The sequence below is a fragment of the Trichoplusia ni genome, chromosome 3 (genome assembly GCF_003590095.1).
Source record: "Trichoplusia ni isolate ovarian cell line Hi5 chromosome 3, tn1, whole genome shotgun sequence".
Taxonomy (NCBI): Eukaryota; Metazoa; Arthropoda; class Insecta; order Lepidoptera; family Noctuidae; genus Trichoplusia; species Trichoplusia ni.
In genome coordinates, this window is record NC_039480.1 from 3,132,297 (window position 1) to 3,155,701 (window position 23,405).

The 23,405-nt window shown below is 36.9% G+C and overlaps 2 protein-coding genes across 3 annotated transcripts; one reads left to right on the forward strand and one right to left on the reverse strand.

The window, feature by feature from the left end:
* Nucleotides 1-1,049: 1,049 nt before the first annotated feature.
* Nucleotides 1,050-4,383, reverse strand: LOC113508900 (PR domain zinc finger protein 15-like). The gene is made up of 4 exons (XM_026892070.1): nt 4,101-4,383; nt 2,759-3,509; nt 1,907-2,005; nt 1,050-1,405 (listed from the first exon to the last, which is right to left on the reverse strand). Exons 1-4 carry the CDS (start codon nt 4,293-4,295, stop codon nt 1,302-1,304), a joined length of 1,149 nt encoding a protein of 382 aa, XP_026747871.1. The 5' UTR covers nt 4,296-4,383; the 3' UTR covers nt 1,050-1,301.
* Nucleotides 4,384-5,991: 1,608 nt separating this feature from the next.
* Nucleotides 5,992-19,651, forward strand: LOC113508901 (zinc finger protein 57-like). 2 transcript variants are annotated; one of them, XM_026892071.1, is made up of 14 exons: nt 5,992-6,297; nt 6,837-6,956; nt 7,406-7,574; nt 8,627-8,787; nt 9,395-9,570; nt 10,509-10,581; nt 12,339-12,544; nt 13,611-13,721; nt 14,101-14,220; nt 15,591-15,803; nt 16,254-16,368; nt 17,179-17,289; nt 18,090-18,239; nt 19,108-19,651. In XM_026892071.1, exons 1-14 carry the CDS (start codon nt 6,166-6,168, stop codon nt 19,258-19,260), a joined length of 2,010 nt encoding a protein of 669 aa, XP_026747872.1. In that variant the 5' UTR covers nt 5,992-6,165; the 3' UTR covers nt 19,261-19,651. The 2 variants fall into 2 exon arrangements, with proteins under 2 accessions (XP_026747872.1, XP_026747873.1); XM_026892072.1 differs by having other exon boundaries at nt 5,993-6,297; nt 16,257-16,368; nt 19,108-19,650.
* The last annotated feature ends 3,754 nt before the right edge of the window (nt 19,652-23,405 follow it).

Consider the following 23,405-nt stretch of genomic DNA (forward strand, 5'->3'; position numbering starts at 1 on the left):
TCATGAGCTGAAGATCTGAAGCTGAATCATTCTCACGAGAGTTACTATTAATAAGTACATATACAATATTATTGGATCAAAACAATCTAAAAACCCACGTTTTTAAATGTCACTAAATTTAAATTTTATCAAGATCGGGCCAGCCGTTTTTATAGTTGTAAATTGCTTTGTCATGGGGTTTGAAGCTACACTGAAATTTTCACGTTTTTATACACTCACTTTTCATGTTTGTTTGTCGTTCCGGTTGGATTTTTGCAACTCAATTTTGAGGCACTTCCCGATAAGCTTGCAGGCTGAAATTTTCAACGCAGCTTCAAACCCGATGAAATTTAGCGTAGGTTCGTTAGATTTTTTAAATCTATTAATTATTATTTATGGTCATAAGTAAAATTAAATTTGATCATAAATCCATTTCTGTTTATAGTGATTTTTTATTCTCTACTACAATCAAAGCATATTTCAATTATAATTTAGACTACTTCACCATTTAATTATAATATTATTTATAAAATTGCTAAGAGTATATAAGGCTGTATCGGCAGTAATATAGATATATTTAAACTAATATCAATGCAATTATTTATTTAATAACGGTTTACTCACGCGTATTTCTCGGGATCGCCCGACTAGTTTCGGACCCAACCGGAGTCCTTAATCATGAGCTGACGCGGCGGGTGAGCGAGAAAACCATTATTAAATGAATTTATGAATCCACCCCACGACAATTATTATAATTATTTTATTGCAATTATCAAGTTGATAAGCCACTTTACGCAGTTTTATATATATTAATATTAACATTTTATATATATTAATCTATATCTATACTAATATATAAAGCTGAAGAGTTTGTTTGTTTGAACGCGTTAATCTCAGGAACTACTGGTCCAAATTGAAAAAATCTTTTTGTGTTGAGGCTTTAGGCTATAAACCATCACGCTGCGACTAATAGGAGCGAAGATACAATGGAAAATGTGAAAAAAACAGGGCAGGTATAAATCATAACTTATATCTTCTACCCACGGGGACGAAGTCGCGGGCAACAGCTATTATTTTATATATTACAGTGGTATATTCGATTTGGTAATCTTTATTGTTGTTTTTCAATGTTTATTCGTCGTGTCTAAAAACTCTGATTTAAATCAGATTTAATAATTAAACTGATTTACATAAAAAAAAAATACACAAAAAGACATTAATATAAACCTCTGATTTAAATCAGAGTTTTTAGATAAAAAGACATAATATTATATAATTGTTTACCGTTTTTAAGTACTTAGACAATAGGAATATTTGTTCCATTACGTTTCCTCCATTCTCCCTAATCCTTTTAATATCATTTGTTTCTCTGTCGCTTCATCAACTGCGCTTGAATCTAGCATGTTGACATCAACTGTGATTTGATCTGAAACAATAAAACACAACATTTCGTCATCCTATCCTTTTTCCTAACTATGTTGGGGTCAGCTTCCAGTCTAACCGGATTCAGCTAAGTACCAGTGTTTTACAAGGAGCGACTGCCTATCTGACCTCCTCAACCCAGTTACCTGGGCAGCACGATATCTCGTAGTTATACTAGTTGTCAGACTTTCTTGCTTCTGACTAAATATATTCCTTTAGCACAAAATTGCCTGAATTTTAGGAAATTTACATAAAATAACAAAACTCCTTTTTTTTGCTACCGGGTTCAATTCCCACCCAGGACAAACGTTTGTATGGGGAGCACGATCATTTGTTCTGTGTCTGGGTGTAATTTATCTATTTTATGTATGTATTTAGAAATATATAAGTATGTTTATCAGTTGTCTAGTGCTCATAATACAAGCCTTGCTTAGTTTGAGAGTAGATGGCATTGTGTGAAAGATGTGGAATATTATATCAACAATTTTTGCATTAAAATACTCACTCAGTTCATATATTTGACAGACAACCTGTTGTTTATCATCATCACAGTTTCTTATTTCTTCTAATGTTGTCTCCTGTTCTGTCTTAACCTGAACATCAACTGAAACATATTATAAAGCTGAAGAGTTTGTTTGTATATGCTAATCTCAGGGACTACTGGTCCGATTTACATACATTTTTTATGGAGGAAGGCTGTAGGATATATGAATATCATCACCTTATAATTAATAGGAGCAGAGCAGGAACAAAATATAACAAAACTCAGTATGCACATTGCACAAAGTAATTATATCTAACTAAGAATGGTGAAGGCAAAACACCGAGAGGAACCCTTTAAGGTTGTGTTGCGTCACGTCAGAGGCGTGCTACAACTTCGATACCAGGTGTGTACATCAACCATACGATAAGATAGACAGAAAGTTCGGAATCGATTTTCACAAACATTCAAGTCACATGCACAAGACACCCAGACTCAGGACAAGCATTCGTGGATCACACAAATGCTTGTCGTACGGGGATCGAACCAACATGTAGCGCATAGTAGCTTTGGCATGGTGACACATACCACACCTTGTATTTCAAATAAATAAATGCGGACAACATCACATACATTTTTCTAAACTCAAAGTAAGTTGCTAGAGCACTTGTGTTATGGAATCCAGATACAACGAAGGTACCACAAACACCCAGACCCGAGACAATGTAAAATTGTGAATTTTTACATTGACCCGACCGGGGATCGAACCCGGGAGCTCAGAGCTAGCGACACTTTGAAACCGGTGCTCACGCCACTCGACCACGGTGGTCGTCAAATTTCAGCAAAAACCAAATAACAACAGCAATACAAACTCACCTACTTCCTTATGATTCCCTTTCATTTTAAAAACATGTTGTTTCAATAATATTCTATTGAAGAACTCTTCACCGCAAACGCACTCATGTTTCTTGCGTTTCACCTCTCTCTTCCACACATGATCCGACAATATATGCTGTTTCATTTCAATATCTGACTCACAAAACTCTCGACACAATATACATATTTGTATCTCGTTAACTAAAGCTATACCTCTAAATAGATTGTACAGATAATTTCTGGAAACGGATGGCTGTCTTCCCGGTACGAAGAACCGTGAAACATCTTTCTTTGAGGTAATAACCGTGTTCTTTCTATGTCTATTCATGTGTGCGTTGAAATGTAGTTCCTTTGTTGCCGCATAACCACACATATTGCATGAAAAGTGACCTGGATGAGTCTTCATGTGCTCGATGACATCGAATTTGCTTGTACAGTTTTTAAGGCATATCGGACAGGTATTAACGTTTAACATGTCATGGTATAAGTAATGGAACCATAGTGATTTCACTCGGATTGTCCGCCAGCACCGTGGACAGTGTACTCTCGTTGAGCGTTTCCCTTCCAAGTCTAACGTATGCCAGTGCTGCATATGCGTTGATAATAAATGCTTGTTAAAGAATAGTTTGTTACAATGACTGCATACAAATATCTCTCGGTTTATGCGGTTTGCGTTTGGTGAGCAGTAATAATGGAATTCTTTCACATGCTTTATGAGGTCCGATTTGCTTTTTTGATCTCTATGGCATATCTGGAATTGAAAAATAAAGGTTATTACTTTAAATAAAACTTGTTATATTTTTATTTATTAATTGGAAGTATTGGCAGTAATAAAAATTACATTTTTGTAAATTTTTAATAACAAAAAGATACTTAATTTAATTTAAAAACCGCTGAATGAAATTTGATGAATTTGATGACTGACAGAAAAACACACTTGGTAGTTTTTAAAATTTTAAAATCATTTTCTAATATTAAACTAGGCCTTTGAAAGTTACATATTATTAAGAACATGACTATTTTTTAAATATAGTTTTAAATTATATATTTAAGTATATTCAACATACAATAAAAGTTTTTGTTGAATAAGTACGTAACAACGTCGGAAAATTACTCCATAATAATAAAAGGGCAGTTCCAGTTATTGCCTCGAAAATTAATAACTATGAAGTTATGAGTTAACATGTCTTTTTGACCTAAATACTTCTATTATAGCCTTTAAAATAGGATGAAACATTGTTGTTATTATCTTGACGCGGGAAAATTTATCCTTAATAATAAAAGGGGAATTCTTGTAATAATCTTGAAAGTAGTAATAAATATCTTGAATACACATACTTACAATACACATGTGAGTGTTCTTATCGTTATATAAATGCGTTAATTCTTTTCTATGTTCCTTTTTTCTATGTATCTCAGCATCGATTTCATTAGTCCACGGTCCGTCCTCACAAAAATCGCACGAATACTCAACTTGTCTACTAGTTGTAGCTGTTGGTGATTTAGTAACTTTACGATCACTGTGATGGCGAAACATCTTTCTATATTTATAATAATATAAAATAATTAATGTAAATACAATTTTGGTAAACACGGACAAAGTGACATTTCATCATTTTTCCAAAAGCCCTGAAGGCTGAAGCCGTCAAATCAACGCATAATAAAATGAAGTTTCATCCTCGAAATAAAGTGATTTTTAGCATTAACTCAGCCATCACTTTCTATTTTGATGTGATTGTTCTAAGAAAGTAAGAGATGCCAATACTGTGACAGTTTAACTAGAGACTGGATTTTATACATGCAACTTCTTTTTCGCATATGTGTGGCAAAACGTCATTGATGGTTGCATATTTTATCAATAATCTTAAATTGTTTGAGTAATCAGCTTTTTGTTTGCCAAATTTATGTTTAAAATAATCAACCTGAATAATTCGCTCGCGCACCTTTGTCAGCTTTTGAAGAACTTCGTTTAGCGGACTTAAAGGATCTTCATCATCATCATCATCATCAGCCTATCGCAGTCCACTGCTGGACATAGGCCTCTCCAAGTGCACGCCACCAAAGTCCAAGTAAAGGATCTTACCAGAGTCCAAAAATTTGACTGGGAATGCCCGACTTGTTGTCGGTCGTGCAATCCCAGGCAAATCGTTGCATAATTAAATAATTAAACATCCTCACAAAAGTTACAATAAAAATCGTATGATTGTGCTGAAGTTACTAAAGGCGTAACCTCATGGTCGCGCGTCGCTCGCGATCTGATCACTCGACCCCATTTTTAAATTTCAAACGTAGCGGCTAAGCTGAAAATGTTGAGCTACGGCCTTTGCAGTCGCTTGTTTGCAGCGACAAATCTGCCCATGTGATATGTAGCGATAAAGCTCAAAAGGTTGAACTTTGTCGCTGGGAAAAAAAAGATCATAGGTAATTAATACACTATAGAATAGAGAAAAGAAAAGAAAAAATTAAGCTTTCGAGACAAGTCGATGTAAATTATATAAAAGTGGTGCTGCAAACGGTCCCTAAATTAATTCCCGTAAATAATGTAATCGGACAAGGTAAATACTTTAAACATTTCATAAAATATTTGTAAAGTATGGACACAATGTACGTTTAAACCATAATTTTGTTTCTTCATTGTACAGTTTTATGAAGTTTAAAATGTACTTAAATAAATTTAAAAAGTTCACCCTCTTTTCTACATAATAGCCTGTTCACAATTAGATTATAGATATAAACGTTTTGTTTTTCGGGAAATTTAAAATGGGGTCGCTCGACCAGAGTGTCGTTGCAAACGAGCGACGATCGACTCCATGAAGCAGCGACTTTTCGAGTTGCGGGAAATTTAAACATGGGGTCACGTGATCATATTTGTTGCTGGAAAGGAGCGACCAGCGATTCCATGAGGCCGCGTCAGGTATCAAGCGACGAGCAACTCCATGAAGCAGCGACTTTTCGAGTCGCGGGAAATTAAAAAATGGGGTCACTTGATCGGATTTGTTGCTGTAAACGAGCGACGAGCGATTGCGTGCGGTTACGCCTTAATCGTAAAATTTTGTTTAAGTTATTCTTCTTCCTTTTTTTCTGAAACCGTTCTTGCATATTTTCTCATCTCTAGTTGATGACAACTCAACGTTCCATTACACTCAAAAAGATGAAGTCTGCTAACAAAGAAGAAAATATTTAGTATGTCTACAAAATTTTATTGAGAAGAAGAATTATGAATACGAATTATAATGGTTTGAATTTAATTCAATTTCATGTTTTCGCCATAATCAATGTTTGGAACGTAAATTTAAAAAGTCTGCACTAAGAAGTGAAGTATCCAAAATGGCCGAAAGAAAGCAATGAAGCTTCCCTCGGTTGTTATGTTATTTGTGTTGTGAATGAAGTTTTAAAAAGTGTTAAAAATGAAAGAAATCAACATAAATATCGAAGGATACAATGTCAACGGCATATGTGTGGGCTGTTTAAACTATAATCGCCCAATGTTTTACCACAGTGACATAAAGGAATGCTTTCGTTTACTGGGAAATATCGACGTAAGTACTGATAAAACTACTAATATAACACTAGGAATGTAGTAAATATACATAAAAAATACAATTCGTTGTCTTGTTTGTGTATTTCGATAGATATTCTAGTAAAAAAAGATATGTAAACAAGGAACAAAAATCCCTGGATCCGCCATTGTGTTATAAGAATTTTGATGTTTTGAATGTCGGAATGATACATGCGATGTACTATCTCTTCGCTATATCTATATGACTATTCAATTATATGCTCCGAATTCGATTCCCATTTGATGTATTTTTTTTTTACTTACCCTAAGGCCTTCAGTTATTTATTTTATAAATTTAAAATTAGACTGTTCAATATTTTTTGGTATGATTTTTTTTTTCATGCTACACAATCCCACTGTTGGACAAAAGTACATCCCACTGCTGGGCAAAATCCTCACTATTTCCCAATTCCTTAATCAAATTATATTACCTCAGATAGATCAATACCTATTGTCTAATATTTATTCTATAACTCAGCTTTCCATCTTTCAACAATTAATATTAATCAACATTTGCAGGTGCCAGACGGTCTTGAAATCCAAGTGTGCTGGGAATGTCTAGCTTACGTCCGATCAGCTTTAAGATTTAGACGGCAGATACTGAATTCATTTGACTTCCTCATGACATACTCAAATCAAGTAAGTGTGAGAGATAAAGAACTAGTGTATAAAATGTGAACGTAAAACGCCTAAGAGTCGTTGATAACAGCGCAAACAAAAATATATATTTAAAACAAATAGTTTTTGCAGCATTTCCATATTTTCTCACCGTTTAAACCTTCCTTGGAACCCTATGAATATTTCAAGACTAAAATGAGCCAAATTAGTTCAGCTGTTCCCGAGTATTAGAGTCACTAACAAACAGTTAATATTCCACGTTTTTATACACTCACTTTTCTTGTTTGTTTGTCGTTCCGGTTGGATTTTTGTAACTCAATTTTGAGGCACTTCCCGATAAGCTAGCAGGCTGAAATTTTCAGTGTAGCCTCAAACCCGACAACAATAAAAACAGCTGGAACGATTTTGATAAAATTTCAATGGAGCGACATTAAAAACGTGGGTTTTCATTTCTATCTTTTAATTTTCAGCACACATTCCTTGATTCTCCAAACGATTTCATTTCGAGAGCGTCTAGCAGACTTAGTGTAACGAAATTGGAAACCTGTGTCTGTCTACCCAAAGAGGAGCCCTTGGATGTCGAAGTTGCTACAGAAAAAGGTCTGAAGGATGTTATCAAAGAGGAAAATTATTATCCAGGTAAGACTGGCCTGTTGGTCTAGTGGTTAGTGACCCTGAGTGGTATACCGGAGGTCGTGGGTTCGGTTCCCACTCGGAACAAATGTTTGCGTGATGAGCAAAATCATTTTTGTTGTGTCTGGGTGTAATTTATATATGTACTAGCTGACCCAGCAAACGTCGTTTTGCCGATTTTTTTTTCTAGTTGTATGTATTTTTAGTGCCACATTATAAAAAAGATAAAAACAAACAATATCGTCTAAAAAATAAAATATATTTTTTTCGTGTGGGCAACCCTTGTCACTTAGGGGTATGAAAAATAGATGTTGTTCTATTCTCAGACCTACCCAATATGTATACAAAATTTCATAAGAATCGGTCGTACCGTTTCGGAAGAGTACGGTAACTAACATCGTGACACGGGAATTTTATATATTAGATTTAGAAATATATTTGTATGTTTACCAGTTGTCTAGAACTCGTTCTACAAGCTTTGCTTAGTTTGAGACTAGATGGCGTTGTGTGAAAGTTGTGGAATGCTATTAGATTTCTATATAATGTATACATATTATATTAAGTTCTTACTATACTTAAATATATTCCGCGTTGCTGGATGTTTGCTACACTAACCGCTGCGGCCGTAATTTATATTGTGCGATTGTGTATGTATGTTTGTCCGATCTTCACTCTCAAACGGCTAGACTAATCTAAAGATCGCTTTTAGCGATAAGACCGCCCATTGTGGCACCATGTAACTATTAATTTTTATAAAATCCTGTACTTATGTGGTGTGCAATAAAGAATATTATATCTATGGATCTCTCAATATTGGTGAAATTTTATATTTACTCAATACTCAATGCTCAATTATTTATTGCATTCCACAATGTAGGCTTAGGTGGTAAACATTATTTCATAGGTAAAAATTTAGTTACCTTACACCCTGAATTAACACAAAGGCTCTCTTTTACCCGACCACATTAGAGGAAAGAACTGGTCTTTTTGAATCTCCAACCTATATTCACCAGCATCTATAATAAATGATTTAAATTAACATAATACATATTTTACAGAATCAGATATAAAATCGGAAATACTAGACGAGTCAATATTTAGTGATGTGGCACTTGATGCTGGCAACACCAGTGAGGAAGATGTACAGCTGTCTCTTCTTAAAGTCAAAGAGAGCGGGAGAAAGAAGAAGAGAATAAAAGAAGATAAAGTTGAGATTGAGGTGAGTTTGATCTGTATGATGTCCTAATAATTGTACACAATAAAAACTAAAAGGCTAAAAACATCACTTGCTAGTAAGTAGCGTACTAGTAAGTGACGTCATACGAGATTTTAAATCACTGTAGTGCTTCTTCTTCACATTTGTTTACGAGGTAAAACCAAAAATACGAATCAATTATTTTTTTTGAAATCTTCTTGAAGTACTACACATCATCATCGGCCTAGCCTTTTCCCAACTATGTTGGGGTCGGCTACCAGTCCAACCGGTTTCAGCTAAGTACCAGTGTTTTACAAGGAGCGACTGCCTATCTGACCTCCTCAACCCAGTTACCTGGGCAACACGATACTCCTTGGTTAGACTGGCTGTCAGACTTTTTCAAGCTTCTGACTACCTGTAACGATGTAGGAATAACAGCCGGGACCCACAATTTAACGTGCCTTCCGAAACACGGAGGAACTCGTTATGACAAAGATGCTCACCCATCTACGGACCAACCGCGTCAAGCATAGCTTAACCTGTGCATAGCTTAACCTCACGAGCTCCTTGAAGTACCACACAGATTTTTTTATTATAAAATACCCTATTTATATTTTATCCACCTTTTCAGATAGAACCAACAGCGGTTCCCACGGATAATATAAAAATTGAAGAAAAGAAAAGAAGTCGTAAGATGAAGAATCTCTCTGAAGACCTGGTGGAGTTGTTCACTATGACCAATGAGGAAATGCGCGCAGTCAGAAAGGATGATCTTAATAGCATTGAGTTTCTGAAGATCAGGAATAGGTGAGAGGGTTTTAGTCTTTTTGCATCATCATCGGCCTGTCCTTTTCCCAATTATGTTGGGGTCGCCTTCCAGTCTAACCGGATGCAGCTAAGTAGCCGTGTTTTACAAGGAGCGACTGCCTATCTGACCTCCTCAACCCAGTAACAGACAACACTTCAGACTATAGTTAGACGGGTTGTCAGACTTTCAAGTCTCTATCTACCTGTAACGACTGTCAAAGATGGCTACCGAAACACGGAAGAGCTTGTTATGAAGATGGTCACCCATCTACGGACCAACCGCGTCAAGCGTAGCTTAACCTATGCAGTCATAGCTTAGCGACGAGATCCACGGCTTTTTGCATGTAACTTGAATTATTAAATGATGTAACGGTTTACTCACGCGTATTTATCAGGATCGCCCGACTAGTTTCGGACCCAACCGGAGTCCTTAATCATGAGCAGACGCGTGGGACAACCGTTGTATCATTTAATAATGATTCAGTCTCACGATAGTTACTATATAATATATGTGACTTGAATGTTGGTAAAACACTAGACAAGGACTGAATTACTTAGGCTGTAGACGGATCGCATTTTAATTGCAATCTTATTGCTAATTGCAGTTGAAATTCCGTTGATATGACTGCAAGCCAAACGTGCAGTCCCATTGCAGTTTAATTGCAGTTATTTTTTTCAATGTGGTATTTTTGTTGTGTTTCTTGTTGTCATATCATACATCATTGGCCTGTTCCCAACTATGTTGGGGTCGCCTTCCAGTCTAACCGGTTTCAGCTAAGTACCAGTGTTTTACAAGGAGCGACTGTCTATCTGACCTCCTCAACCCAGTTACCTGGGCAACACAGGTCGTCATATTATACGTTAGACTATTTTCCTTAGTAAAGATGGCTAGTTTTTTGTTGTCACTATAAATAAACATTTTGTTGTTTATATTACAGATGTGATCATTGTATTATTGGTTTTAATACGGAGAGAAAGAGACAGGAACATTTTAAAGGGAAACATATGCCGGTAAGTTTACACCCACTATGATCAACTAGCTGTTGCCCGCGACTTCGTCCGCGTGGTTAGAACATATAAGTTAGGAATTTTTGAACGGAAGCCCTCGAAGATGAATATTTTTCCCCGGTTTTGCCACATTTTCCATTGTATCTTCGCTCCTATTAGTCGCAGCATGATGTTTTATAGTCTAGAATCTTCCTCGATGAATGGTCTATTGAACACAAAAATAATGTTTCAATTTGAACTAGTACTTTCTGAGCTTAGCACGTTTAAACAAACTCTTCAGCTTTATACACCGTGATTTTTTAGTCGTCTTACAAAAGCAGCCCAGTTCATGTATCCAATGACTAGAACACGTTCATGATAAAAAATAGGTATTCAAATTCAAATTCAAATTCATTTTATTTGCAAGAATATAGTGCATACATAAGATGTTAAATTTTTAGGTTGAACAGTACATAATATTCTGCCTTTATAGGGCATGCAAACATTATAAATTATTGACTTTACAAGAAAAAGTGTTAAAATATTGCCATCATTGTTGCCATCCATTTTTCTAAGTTTTACATTAAAATTATAGATATTACTTTCAACTTAAATATTATTACATTATTATGTCAAATTTATTTACACAGAATTGATGATAATACTACTACACAACATTCATAATTAAAGTACTATAATGGCCTTTCCAAGAATTCGGATACAGAATATTCGGATATTTATGAGATTTAAAAAAAAAAATGCAATTTTTATTCAATATTATGATGCAATTCGTAGTTTTTTAGAAACACAGCTCTGTTGCGAGCGCGGTCCGAGCCTTGTAACAATGGTGAGGGGCGCGGGCGGCGGCGTTTTTGTCATTTTTAAGAGAATATTTCAGATTTCTCTTGTTTAATTTTCTTCGTACTTATTATCTTAGTTGATGATAAAAAAAATAATAATCGCGCCTAGGGGTATTTTACGTCGGATACATGAACTGGGCTGCTTTTGTAAAACGACTAAAAAATCACCGTGTATATTAGTAAAGGTTTAAAGGGGTTGTTGCGTAGTGTTAAATCATTAAGTATTCGTGATTATTGGAAACAAAAATATTTTTCTCCTATCAGTTAAATCTATATCTATACTTCTATACTAATATATAAAGCTGAAGAGTTTGTTTGTTTGTTTGAACGCGCTAATCTCAGGAATCACTGGTCTGAATTGAAAAATTCTTTTTGTGTTGAATAGACCAATCAGCGAGGAAGGCTTTAGGCTATAAACCATCACGCTGCGACTAACAGGAGCGAAGATACAATGGAAAGGTGAAAAAAACAGGGCAGGTATAAACCATAACTTATATCTTCTACCCACGGGGACGAAGTCGCGGGCAACAGCTAGTAATGTGATATAATATCGTACAGATTACTTTTGGTATCACTAAAAACTAATAAATGACTGGTCCAGTGGTTTGTGACCTTAACTGCTATACCGGAGGTGGTGTTTCACTTTTCAAGATAAATTTATTTTGTCCCACGATTTTATTAACTTACTTTTTTGTATGTTCGTTTGTTTGTCGTTCCGGTTGGATTTTTGCAACTAAATTTTGAGGCACTTCCCGATAAGCTAGCAGGCTGAAATTTTCAGGGTAGCTTCAAACCCGATGACGATGCAATTTACAAACTATAAAAACGGCTGAACCGATTTTGATGAAATTTGAATAGAGTGTCATTTAATAACGTGGCTTTTTAGATATTTTTTAATTATTTCTTCTTCTTTTTATCCAGAAAGGCCCCGACTGTTATCTCTGCACGATATGCAACTCGTACTTGTCAACCAAGGACAATGTCGCCTCTCACTCGGCGAACCACTTGTTGGGTTTCCGCTGCCGGCGGTGCGGGTTCGTGTCCGCTCTCAAACGGCGCGCGATCAGCCATCAGGCCCAACATGAGAGCCAGACTAATGTGTGTCAGCATTGTAATACAGGTTTTAGGTAAGTTTTGAGATTTTTTTTCACCCGTTACTTCCCACTGCAGGGCAAAGGCCTCCCATAGATCCTTCCACTCTGTCCGGTCTATTGCTTTTGCCGTCCACTGTTTGTGGTACGCATCCAGTTCGTCGCGCCATCTCATTCGAGGCCGTCCTCGTCGCCGTTTTATGTTTGATGGCACCCAGAGAGTGCAGACTTTGGCCGAGGAGTTATCGGGCAAGCGACAAACGTGGCCGGCCCATTCCCATTTTAAATGGGCAACCTTCAGACCAACGTCAGCGATTTGTGATTTGGAACGCAGTACACTGTTCCGTATTCGGTCAGCCAGTTTAACTCCTAACATACTGCGCTCCATGGCTCGCTGGCAAACCCCGAGGGCAGACTTTTGATGTTGCGTCAGAGACGAAGTTTGTGCTCCATGTGTTAGAACGGGAAGAATACCTACGTCCACGAGTTTCTTTTTGAGATTTTAGACGATTTTTTTTTTATAAATAAATAATCTTTATCTTTATTGTGAGAATATTACTACTAGTCCTAGTTTATAAGAGCGTGGTATTTTAGCTTTTTTAAACTCGTTTATTTTTAACCTATTTATACATAACCTCTCTGTATAACGGTCGACGTGACTTGACCTTTTTTGAAATGAAACTACTTTTACGGATTTTATCGCGGTTTAATCCAGTCTGCCGGTTTAATAACCGCAAAGGTGTCGAAACGTCGGGAACTAAAATCTAAAATTAAACCGCGATAAAATCCGTAAAAGTAGTTTCATTTCAATGTCTAACATTCGCGTAAACCTAAAGAACCACTATTGACCTTTTTTTATTAGACATAAATCTTCATCATCATCATCATCCACAGCCTTTATCCCACTGCTGGGCATAGGCCTCCCATTCTCGTGCCTATTTCTCCGGTCCTGTGCCAGCCTCCTCCAGACTGGACCCGAGACCTTTACTATATCATCTCTCCATCTTGCTCCCGGACGACCGACCTTCGACGGGCCTTCTTTTGCCTTGCCTGTCTATTCCGTCACCTTTGACATTAATCTTATTCTATTATATTATTTCAGTACAAAATCCAAGTTGATATATCACCGCGCTATATGCCAACAGGAGAGGCCGCAGTGCGACTGCTGCGGGAAAGTCTTCGCTAATAAGATGACGCTGAAGTTCCATCTCAAGTGAGTTATCATACTAGCCTGTTCCCAACTATGTTGGGGTGATAAGAACATATTGTATGTGTATGTGATTTTTTTTTTGTATATGTGACAAAGATCAAATTTTAGTTAGTGTGGTGTATGGATATCCGAAAAATATCCGCAATGGTATCCGAAAAATATCCGAATTTTTCGTCAATTTAAAAAGGTTATTTTAATATCTTAATACGTATTTGAAGACGCGTGATAGTTAATAGTAAAATTAATAATTTTATCAATCACTTCCAGTCTAACCGGATTTAACTTATAATCAGACTGGTTGTCAGACTTTCTAGATAAATACGTGTGAGTAAACCGTTACATCATTTAAATCATATTATAATGAAAAAAATATTATTTACAGATCTATATTGAAAAGTAATCAACCAGAAGAAACGGAGAAGAAGAAAAAGGACAGAGTATTAATACAGTGTAAACACTGTAAGAAGTTGTATCGATCGAAGAAGAGTTATAGATCTCATGTGTAAGTTGAAATTATTATTATACTAGCTGTTGGCCGCGACTTCGTCCGCGTGGTTAGAAGATATAAGTTATAATTTATACCTGCCTTCTATCTATCTTGTAGGATTCAGTCAGCGTTTGCAATGTAAGCGCAAAAAATGTGTTTTTTTACGACCCCACATTAGAAACCTCAAAAATCGTAGCCTATGTGTTATTCTGATGTATAAGCTATATTGTGGTAAAGTTTTATTCAAATCCATTCAGTAGTTATTACGCGAAAGAGTAACAAACATCCATACATCCATACTTACAAACTTTCGCCTTTATAATAGTAGTAGGATTAGCTTTTCGCCCGCGTCGAGGTCGGTTATATCGCGTTTCCAAGAGAACTCTTCAAAAGTCCGGGATAAAAACTATCCCATGTTCTTTCTCAAGGTCAACTCTATTTCTGTACCGAATTTCATTAAAATCCCTTCAGTGGTTTAGACGTGAAAGCGTAACAGACAGACAGAGTTACTTTCGCATTTATAATATTAGTAGGGACTAGCTGTTACCCGTGAAAATGATCCCACGGGAACATAAAATCGGGATGATATATATGTGTTAATTCAGGTTATAAACTATCTGTGTAACAAGTTTTGTTTAAATCCGTTCAGTGGTTTTTGTGTGACAGATTCACATATATCCGTACACTAGCTGTTGCCCGCGACTTCGTCCCCGTGGGTAGAAGATATAAGTTATGAATTATACCTGCAATGTTTTTTTCACATTTTCCATTGTATATTTGCTCCTATTAGTCGCAGCATGATGGTATATAGCCTAAAGCCTTCCTCGATGAATGGTATATTCAAGATAAAAAGAATTTTTCATTTTGAACCAGTAGTTCCTGAGATTAGCGCGTTCAAACAAACAAACAAACAAACTCTTCAGCTTTATATATTAGTATAGATACATACTTTCACGTTTATAATATTAGTAGGATTATTTTGACTACACGGATAGCCGAGTGGTTGAGGTCACCACGCCAAACCAAACGCGACGTGTTAGTTCGATTCCCGCGTAGGACAAGCATTTGTGTGATCCACGAATGCTTGTTCTGAGTCTGGGTGTCTTGTGCATGTGACTTGAATGTATCTTATTGCGGGAGTCATTTATAAGGAAAAATGATGAAAGTATTTACCACACTATGTAAATCTAGAATCTGAAAGCGATGATAGAGTAAAAGTTTTAGAGCGTCGCTTTAAAAAAAATAATCAAGAAGTCCATAATAGGCCAAATAAACAGCGTCCTCTAATTGTTTGTAACATCTGTATATAATTTTTTTATTTGGTCACCCATAAATTTTATAACCGTACCAACACTAACTTAACCTCGATTTTACAACTCTCTTAGTGTAATCCACGACGGCGTATCCTACCCGTGCGACATATGCGGCAAACTGTTCCAATGGAAGCGCAATCTCGCGCGACACTTGCGCAATCATCGCGAGAAGGAGTCCGGGGCCAGGCACGAGTGTCGCGAGTGCGGCAAGACGTTCGCGAGCCGCGAGTGTCTCAACCAGCACATGACGCTCAGCAAGCGGCACGTGGCCGAGGATAACTTCCAGTAAGTGTGGTTGAGGATATCCGAAAACGTTTGACGTATCCGAAAATATCCGCAGGATATACGAAAATATCCGCAGGGTATCCGAAAATATCCGAAAGTTTCTTTTATAATTATTTTTATAGATTATTCGTATAATTATCTGAATGTGTCTATATGATGTAAATTAAAAATTGATAACAAATGTAAAATATCCGAAAATTACGGACACTGACATGAGCATATCCGAAAAAATATGTGGAAGAATATCCGAAATGTACCAGAAATGTTCTAAATATTGACAAGAACATGTCCCTCACGTATCCGAAAAATATCCGCAGCATTATTGAAATATCCGCCAAATATATCCGAAACATTTTTCCGCGCCAAAAATCTCACAATATTATCTACATTTTCACCCTTATTTACGGAACCCCAAAGTTCAATTTCAAAAACCCCTCTCCCTTCCGCCAGCAGACACGAATGCAACTACTGCGGCAAGAAATACGCAACAAAATGGTGTCTCACGGATCACATAGATTGGGACCATTTGAAACTCATCAAGTACCAGTGCACTATATGTTTCAAGGTGAGTTTGTATTATACTAGCTTTTCGCCCGCGGCTTCGCCCGCCTCGAGGTCGGTTATCTCGCGTTTCCAAGAGAACTCTTCAAAAGCCCGAGATAAAAACTATCCTATGTTCTTTCTCAAGGTCAACTCTGTCTCTGTACCAAGTTTGATTTAAATCAGTTCAGTGGTTTAGACGTGAAAGCGTAACAGACAGACAGACAGACAGAGTTACTTTCGCATTTATAGTAGGGATAATATTCACACAACGCCATCTAGTGTCGAAGTTAGCGAAGCTTGTGTTATGAGTACTAGATAATAAACATATTTCATTATCATCCGAGCCTTTTCCCAACTATGTTGGAGTCGGCTTCCAGTCTAAACGGATTCAGCTAATAAAATACGTAAATTTGTTATATTAAACCCAGACCGAACCCATGGATTCTGGTATAGCAGTCAGGGTCACTGACTACTAGACCAACAGGCCAGTTCATCTATAATGACTGTAAGGATAGCCAAGTGGTTAAGGTAACCACGCCGAACCCACTGAATTTGTATTTTACAATTTTAAACCGAAATCCTATTGTTAAAGGCAGTAATCTCAGATTTTTGCAGTTACACAAAACCTGTATGTTTAATGCCTAAAGTTAGGTAGTTAAGATCCGGATTTTTGGTACATGAAACCCGGAATTAAATGACACAGTCCTGATTTTTTTTAACTGGAATCCGTAGATATAAATTCGAAGTCCAGAAGCAGATTTTAATTTAGATTACCGAAACCCGAAATGGCAGTCTTGTTTTGTGTAACACTATTAATCTTTTCATTATTCAGGCATTCAAAACGTCAAAAATAATGGTGGCCCATGTAAATAACGTGCACGAAGGCAAGAAACGGGAGGCCGACGGCCGGCACCTGTGCGAGATATGCGGGAAGGAGTATAAGGTGAGCTTACAAAGCCCACTGCTGGGCAACCATTCACTTGTACCGTTAATTCTGTCTTTGGTAGACAGAGGCCATATTATGCCATTCTTTTTTAAATAAAGTTGAAATCTTGTGAAATATCTCCACTAACATGTTTTTATTCTCACCTATATACATAATGACTTTTGATAACGTTTTTTTCGACTTTTCGTAATATATTCTCTAGAAATTGTTTATATGGCAAAACGACGTTGTATCATTTATCTATTAAATGATTAAATGATGAATAAATTATGTGACGGTATACTCACGCGTACTTATCGGGATCGCTCAACTAGTTTCGGACCCAACCGGAGTCCTTAATCATGAGCTGACAGTTTCACTCGCTCAGCCGTTTCATCTCATTATTAAGGACCACGGTTTTGTATTCAACCACTCCTGATAAATACTCATGACCCGTTGCATGATTAAATAACGAATCATCCACATTCAATTACGATTATATATTATTATTTATATTCTCATGTGTAAACAAGCGGACCGTTACTGAGTTACATTGCGATAGCGAGGGATTATTATCCCTGTCCTTATCACTCGTACGCGCTGTTATGGCGTGAGTTGTACGATGACAGCTGTCGTTATGTTTCGTGGTACAAGAAAGCAGTCAGTACGGTAGTTGTCAACATTTTATCCGCCATATTCGAAATTTATAATAGTTTATTCGAATAAAAATGTTATGAACCCCTGAAAGTTTGTTCACATTCTTTATCTCGTCTCGTTGGTCTTGGCGTATAATCACATTCTTCTTTCACCATCCACAGACTGTAAAACGCCTAAAGAGTCACATGTCAGTGACACACATGAAACGAATGACCGGCAAGAACTACAAGTGCAAGCTGTGCGCGGCCACCTTCACGTGGCCGACGAGCATATACAAGCACATGAAGATGATGCACTCGTCGCAGAGCAAGGTGAGACAGACAGACAGACAGGTTAGATGTAGGTGATTATGTAGAGGTGTTGGGTTACATGTTATGTGACTGTAAGATGTTACACATATGACTCTCACATGTCACACATATGACTCACATGTCACACACATGACTCACATGTCACACACATGACTCACATGTCACACACGTGACTCACATGTCACACACGTGACACACATGTCGCACATATGACTCTCACTTGTGACACATATGACTCTCACATGTGACATATATGACTCTCACATGTCACACATATGACTCACATGTCACACACATGACTCACATGTCACACACATGACTCACATGTCAAACACTTGACTCACATGTCACATACATGACTCGCATGTCACACATATGACTCTCACTTGTGACACATATGACTCTCACATGTCACACATAACACTCACATATCATACATGACTCTTCCATGTAACACATATGACTCTCACATGTCACACATATGACTCTCACATGTGACACATATGACTCTCACATGTGACACATATGACTCTCACATGTGACACATATGACTCTCACATGTTAGACACATGACTTTCACTTGTCGGACACCAAGTACTTACCATCTGACCCCAAGTACTTATCATCTGACCCCACGAACTTACCATCTAACCCCAAGTACTTACCATCTGACACCAAGTACTTACCATCTGACCCCAAGTACTTACCATCTGACACCAAGTACTTACCATCTGACCCCAAGTACTTACCATCTGACACCAAGTACTTACCATCTGACCCCAAGTACTTACCATACTTTTGTAAGACGAATAAAAAATCACCGAGTATATTAGTATAGATTTGATGCTTAATTATATTTCTCTTTCAGAGTCCACGACGAGTGAAGAAAGAAGACCAATATAAAGAAAGCCATAACTTAGCGAGAGTACAATATTATCAGCAGAACGTCGGCGGGAACCTGAGACTAGTGAGCATACAACCCGAACATATGGAAGTGGCTCAGGAGATCACCTATCCATGATGGAAACCAGGATCACAGGTCTGCTGTTTATAATGGCAGAATAGTGAATGGAAATTGGATTAAATTGTCACTATTCATGTTAGAGATGCGCTGAATAGTGGTTACACCGACTAACTAACTAAGGGCTGATTTTTCAATCGCCAGATAACTATTCGACGAATATGTTTGACATTTTGACGGCTTTTGTATAGAAAATTATGTCAAACGGCCATATTTATTCCTCGGATAAAAGTTATATGATGATTCAAAAATCGGCCCTAAACCGGCTAGTTTTATGACTATACACTATACATATGTATTTAACGACCTCCGTGTTCGAAGGGCTTACGCACCGGTTTCAAGATGTCGCTAGCTCTGAGGTCCCGGGTTCGATCCCCGGTCGGGTCAATGTAAAAATTGACATTTCTACTTTGTCTCGGGTCTGGGTGTTTGTGGTACCTTCGTTGTATCTGAATTCCATAACACAAGTGCTTTAGCAGCTTACTTTGGGTTCAGAACAATGTATGTGATGTTGTCCGCATTTATTACCTAAAATATCAAATAGAGGAAAAATACCGAATATTACCGAAAAACAAACGAATATTTGGCGCATCTCTAACTCGTATTATTTTAAGCATTTTTAGCCAAAACAATTGGAAATTAAGTAAGGCGCGGAACACTCACGGTCAATACAATGAATTTCAAATTATTCCAGCAAAATGTTAAAGAGAATAGTTATAATTTAAAATTTAATCCAATTGCCAAATTAATTCATCGGCCATTTAAATAGCAGAATCTGGGCCCAGAAGCCAGACAATGATGGCTGACATTACGAAAGAAAACGGAAGAATCTTGAAATGTTTTAGCAATTTGCCTGCCAGTGTGAAACTAGTTAATATTTAACAGTTTGTGTGATATTATTTTGTATATAAATTGAATTATTACGATAATAACTCATGTAAGAATTGCAATAATTAGTAAAAGACGTTTGTACGTCGTACGCGTTTTGTACAGATTTTTTTTAAATAAACCGTTTTTTGGTGAATGTTGGTGTTTGTTCAAGTACTTGCCTTATTTCATTAGCCTTGAGTAGTTGCACCCTCGGAGACTATCCCTGAAGCATGTTAGTCTCCATCCCCTTGGGCAGAAACCCAATCTCTCTGTAGACTCGTCCCTCCCCCATTGGACGGTTTCCCCTTTGGGGGGTCGCCCTGCCTCTTAGATACCCCTCCCCTCCTCTTGAGGAATCTCCCTCTTGGGTAGACATACCTGATCTCACATGTAACACATATGACTCTCACATGACTCTGCCATGTCACAAACATGACTCTCACATGACTCACATGACACACACGTGACTCTCACACGTTACACATGACTCTCACATGTCACTCACATGACTCAGATGTCACACATGACTCCCACATGTCACTCACATGTCACACATGACTCTCACATGACGCTCACATGTCACACATTATGACACTTTCACGTCACACATATGTCACTGCCACGTCACACATATGACACTGCCACGTCACACATATGACACTGCCACGTCACACATATGACACTGTCACGTGACACATATGACACTCAGATGTCACACATGTCACTGTCACGTGAAACATATGACACTCACATGTCACACACATGACATTTTCACGTCTCACATATTATGACACGTTCACGTCACGCATATGACACTTTCATGTCACACATATGACACTCACATGTCACACATATGACACTCACATGTCACACATATGACACTCACATGTCACACATATGACATTCAGATGTCACACATATGACTCACATGTCGGCAAATTCCAACCACTTAACATCGTAAACGAAGTACTTACCATCTGACACCAAGTACTTACCATCTGACCCCAAGTACTTACCATCTGACACCAAGTACTTACTATCTGACACCAAGCACTTACCATCTAATACCTGTAATAATATTTCAATCCATTTATCGGCCATAAATTGTAAATTGCGGTATTGGGACTTTAGTGACGGACAGCAGAAAAACAGTTTTTACCCTTGTATGCGGAATCCTAAAAACTAATTATCAACACTAACTACCGTTTTTTATTACTTACTTTGATACAAAATACATCATCATTTCGCCTGATTTTAATCGGTTAGCTGATTGCAATTTAATTTCACACTTTAATTTCCATAATTACTTTCACTTAAAGTGTAAATATAAATTATGTTTGTTAAAGTTAGACGTTCTAATAAAATGGGTTTTATCAAATTACTATTTGCATTTTGTGAGTGCTTTCTATTACTTTTTTTGTGATTTGTTTTTCTTCAAAGTGGTGAACGGTGGTTTAGCTAATTGGCGGGAATGGGATCCGAAATGTCATTTCTTTAGCTGCGTTCCAGAGTTTTGGTTACATATTTTTTTACCATCGTGTTATATTATTATTGTGTGTCTGAAAAAGTGCATAAGGAAACCGCTTTTTGTAGTAATTATTAGCAAAATTGATTAAAAACTTGCCACGTTCCGACAGACCGCTGTGAAGCTTGGTTAAAGACAAATCCTTACTAATATTAGAAATGTGAAAGTAACTCTGTCTGTTACGCTTTCACGTCTAAACTACTGAACTGATTTTAATGAAATTTGGTACAGAGATAGAGTTGACCTTGAGAAAGAACATAGGATAGTTTTTATCCCGGACTTTTGAAGAGTTCTCTTGGAAACGCGATATAACCGACATCGACGCGGGCGAAAAGCTAGTTAAATATAGTTTGCAATTACTTAAAATTAAGTTTATACTGTACGTACGCAAAAACACTTACAATTTATTTATATCACTCTAACATCCGTACAAAGATGTATATTTAATAGCTAGCTATACATGAAGTACATAATAGAAATAACTAATTATGAAATATTTTCCAGTAATATTACTACCAAGCCTCTCGTCGACTCAAGACTTAAGAAAAAAGTTCACAAACTATGGTTATGTGAAGAAATCGCAGCAAGACATATTTAGCGACGTAATAAACGTATGGTTCCCACAAAACGTGCAGAGAGTTAGACATAAAGAGAAAACTTTTAATATCAAATTAAATGACCTTCGAAGAACAAAACGTAAATAATAGCGGCGCCGTCGTCTTTTTTAATGTGTAAACAACCCTATCCTACTGTTATTATAAACGCAAAGTTTGTGTGAATAGATGTTTGTTCATCTTTACCGCAAAAACTGCTTAATGGATTAAAGTGCAACTAGATACACAGAGAGTTTATAACCTGGATCAACACATAGGATATCATCATTGGCCTAGCCTTTCCCAACTATGTTGGGGTCGGCTACCAGTCCAACCGGTTTCAGCTAAGTACCAGTGTTTTACAAGGAGCGACTGCCTATCTGACCTCCTCAACCTAGTTACCTGGGCAACACGATACCCCTTGGTTAGACTGGTTGTCAGACTTTCTCAAGCTTCTGACTACCTGTAACGACTGTCAAAGATGTAGGAATAACGCGGGACCCACAATTTAACGTGCCTTCCGAAACACGGATCAACACATAGTGTTGTGATTTCCTGCATATTGACACCTATTTGAATATTTATACATTTTTTTAAGAAAATAAATTAAAAAAGATATTAAAATTACTTGACATCAGATTGATTACTGACGACTGAGATTTTTGATATTTGTACTTAATTAACTAAGTTTTAAATGACTGTTATTTTATTATAAAATATTAATGTTGATTTATCTAATTATTAATTAAATGTACTTTATTATATTAGGATGTAATTTATTGAATAGTCACTAAATTGACTCGCCAGAGATTATTCAGTAAATGGTGGCGGGAAAATGAATTTAAAAAATAAATAAAAGGTTGGGTAAAAAAAGGCGGGCAATTGGTTCGGTGACTGCTGGACGTAGTAGTGTTAGAGGGAGAACTAAGTGAGAGTTTTGCTGTATTATTGTATTTAAGTTCAAGTTTCAGTTATCGGAAGTCAAATAAATAAAAAGACATTAACCAAGCTGCGCAGTTTCATTAAAAGTATTATAATTCAGAAGCGGGAAAACCTGCGAGCAGCTGCAATGTCCGATAAAAACCGTAAGTAAACTTTTGCATTAAGATTTATAGTACAGTGATTAAGATCAAGTTACTATCCCGTTAGAACCATGC